This window comes from Crocodylus porosus, unplaced genomic scaffold (genome assembly GCF_001723895.1).
Source record: "Crocodylus porosus isolate Cpor-Errol unplaced genomic scaffold, CroPor_comp1, whole genome shotgun sequence".
NCBI classification, from domain to species: Eukaryota; Metazoa; Chordata; order Crocodylia; family Crocodylidae; genus Crocodylus; species Crocodylus porosus.
The window spans coordinates 27551086-27553033 of NW_017728910.1; the positions used below are offsets into that span (position 1 = coordinate 27551086).

General features: G+C 58.3%; 1 protein-coding gene across 1 annotated transcript in view; it reads right to left on the reverse strand.

Annotated features, from left to right (window-relative positions):
• Nucleotides 1–1948, reverse strand: part of LOC109308561 (probable cation-transporting ATPase 13A4) — a 41598-nt gene that overhangs the window by 2702 nt on the left and 36948 nt on the right. The window contains exon 28 of the mRNA XM_019532926.1: nt 699–787. Coding sequence (XP_019388471.1) covers nt 699–787 — 89 coding nt within the window. The remainder of the gene's footprint in view (nt 1–698; nt 788–1948) is intronic.

Here is a 1948-nt window from a genome sequence, read left to right on the forward strand (position 1 = left end):
GCCATCGGGTGTAACTTCGTACCTGGTGGCTGGGTCTTTAAATTGGGCAGTGTTTTGGGGGCTCGTAGCAACCCAGCTCTCTGGGCTTGCTCCCTGCCTGCTCCAGCAGCTGCGGCTCTTGGAGGGAACCAGGCCCCTGCAGTCCAGAAACCCCTGCCAGATCATCCCACTCACAAATGTGCTCAGATCCCTCTTTGAATCAACTTGGCTTCCTGGCCCCCTGCTCCTTCTGAAGCCCACAGCCTTGCTGCAGGGGTGCCCAGTGTGTCCATGTCTGCTCTTATTCTAGCGTTGGTCTTCCCCCCCCGGGGAACTCCCCTCCTCTCTGGGGACCACTGCCCATGCCCCGGCCGTCCTTCTCTGCACCTGTGCTGTGACACCCGCCTTGATGCCCAGATGCTGTGGGAGCGTCCCCGGCGCTCTCACCAGCCCTCCCATTTGGGCAGTGGGTCTGGCAATATGGGGACTGGGCTGCAGGCAGCTAAACAAGGCACGTAGGGCTGCGAAGGGCCACTGTGTTGGAGGGATGCGCAGAACCAAGTCTATGTGATACCCCCGGGAGCTGTTAGTCCCCGTGGCAAGAAACCTCCGCTTCCAGAAGTGCTTCCAAGCCCGTGAGGGCTCATGCCGTCTGTCAGCTGTGACCCCAGCCCTTTGCAAGGAAAGGCAGCGAGCGCACACCCTGGAATCGCACTCACATCGAAGATGAAGTAGACACCCTCCATGTCAGCAAACATCAGGAAGAGGCAGACGCCCAGCTGCACGGTCAGTGCGAGGACAAACTGGTCTGCGGGGACACGAGCAAGCAGAGAGCAGGTTGGGCCCAGGAGCCCTGGCGGGGCATCCCCCTGCCCTTCCCCGGGAAACGCAGGGCAAGATTTCCACAGAGCGGTGAAGCACTTGGAGCAACAGAGGAATGAGTGGAGGCAAATCTCTGCCTGGCCCCGTCCAAGGGCTGAGACAGCCTTGCAGCTCTAGATATTGAGGCAGGAAGGGAACGATCTGATCATCCGATCTGGCCTCTTGAGGCCCCTGCATGAAGCCCCGTAGCTTGGGTGCTATCCTGCCAGGGTGAAGCCTTGGTGCTATTGAAGTCAGAGGGGTCAGGACTTTGCCCCAAATCTTAAAGGTGCCAGGAACACGCCTAGGTGAATTGTCCCCGTGGGCGAGTCCCTTGCCGTTAGAAATGCAAACCTTATTTCTGATTTAAATGTCAAGCACCAGTGTCCAGCCATGGGACATGCCTTCGCCTGCCCATAGTGCTGCAGGACCATGGCAGTGTTGCTGCTTCACCTTCTCCAAGAGAAATCGCAGCGAAGTGGGGCTGGCAGGGAGCTCCAGGGCTCATCCAGTCCAACCCCCTGTGCAAATCATCCCAGACAAATCCCTCATCTAAACACTTCACAAAACTACTGTCAAATGCCTCTAACCTAACAGCAAAGATGGGTCAGCAGAGCCCCTTCGTGCAGGAGGAGCTTTATTTTGGGGAGGGGGGGGGTCAGTCTTTGGGTTTGTCGGCTATTCATATCAGGACCCTCATCACTGCTCTGGGCCTGGACTGGGGGCTTTTGATAAGGCTCTGGCTTCAGCTGCTTTTAACCACTGGGATGCAGTCAAGCAGAAGCCCCGAATCCAAATCTTCTCGGAGCTCGGTCTGGCAGCACTGCCAGAGAGACGGGGCTGCTCGGTGACCCCCAGAAGCAAGGGCAGGGACAGGGATTGTATTAGCGCTGGCTCTTCTCTTCTGCATCTCAAGCAGATGAGCAGACATCACTGCCTGCCTGCTGGCAGGGCACAGGGCTGCTGGTCTGTCATTTCTGCGGGCGTCCCAAGCTCATGAACAACCCTCTGGTTTCTGCAGGGCCCGTCGGTGCAGCCCAGGCACCAAGCCAGGCTCCTTGTTGGGTCAGTTCACAAACCGCAGGCCCAGGTCTGAGGGGAGCTCCAC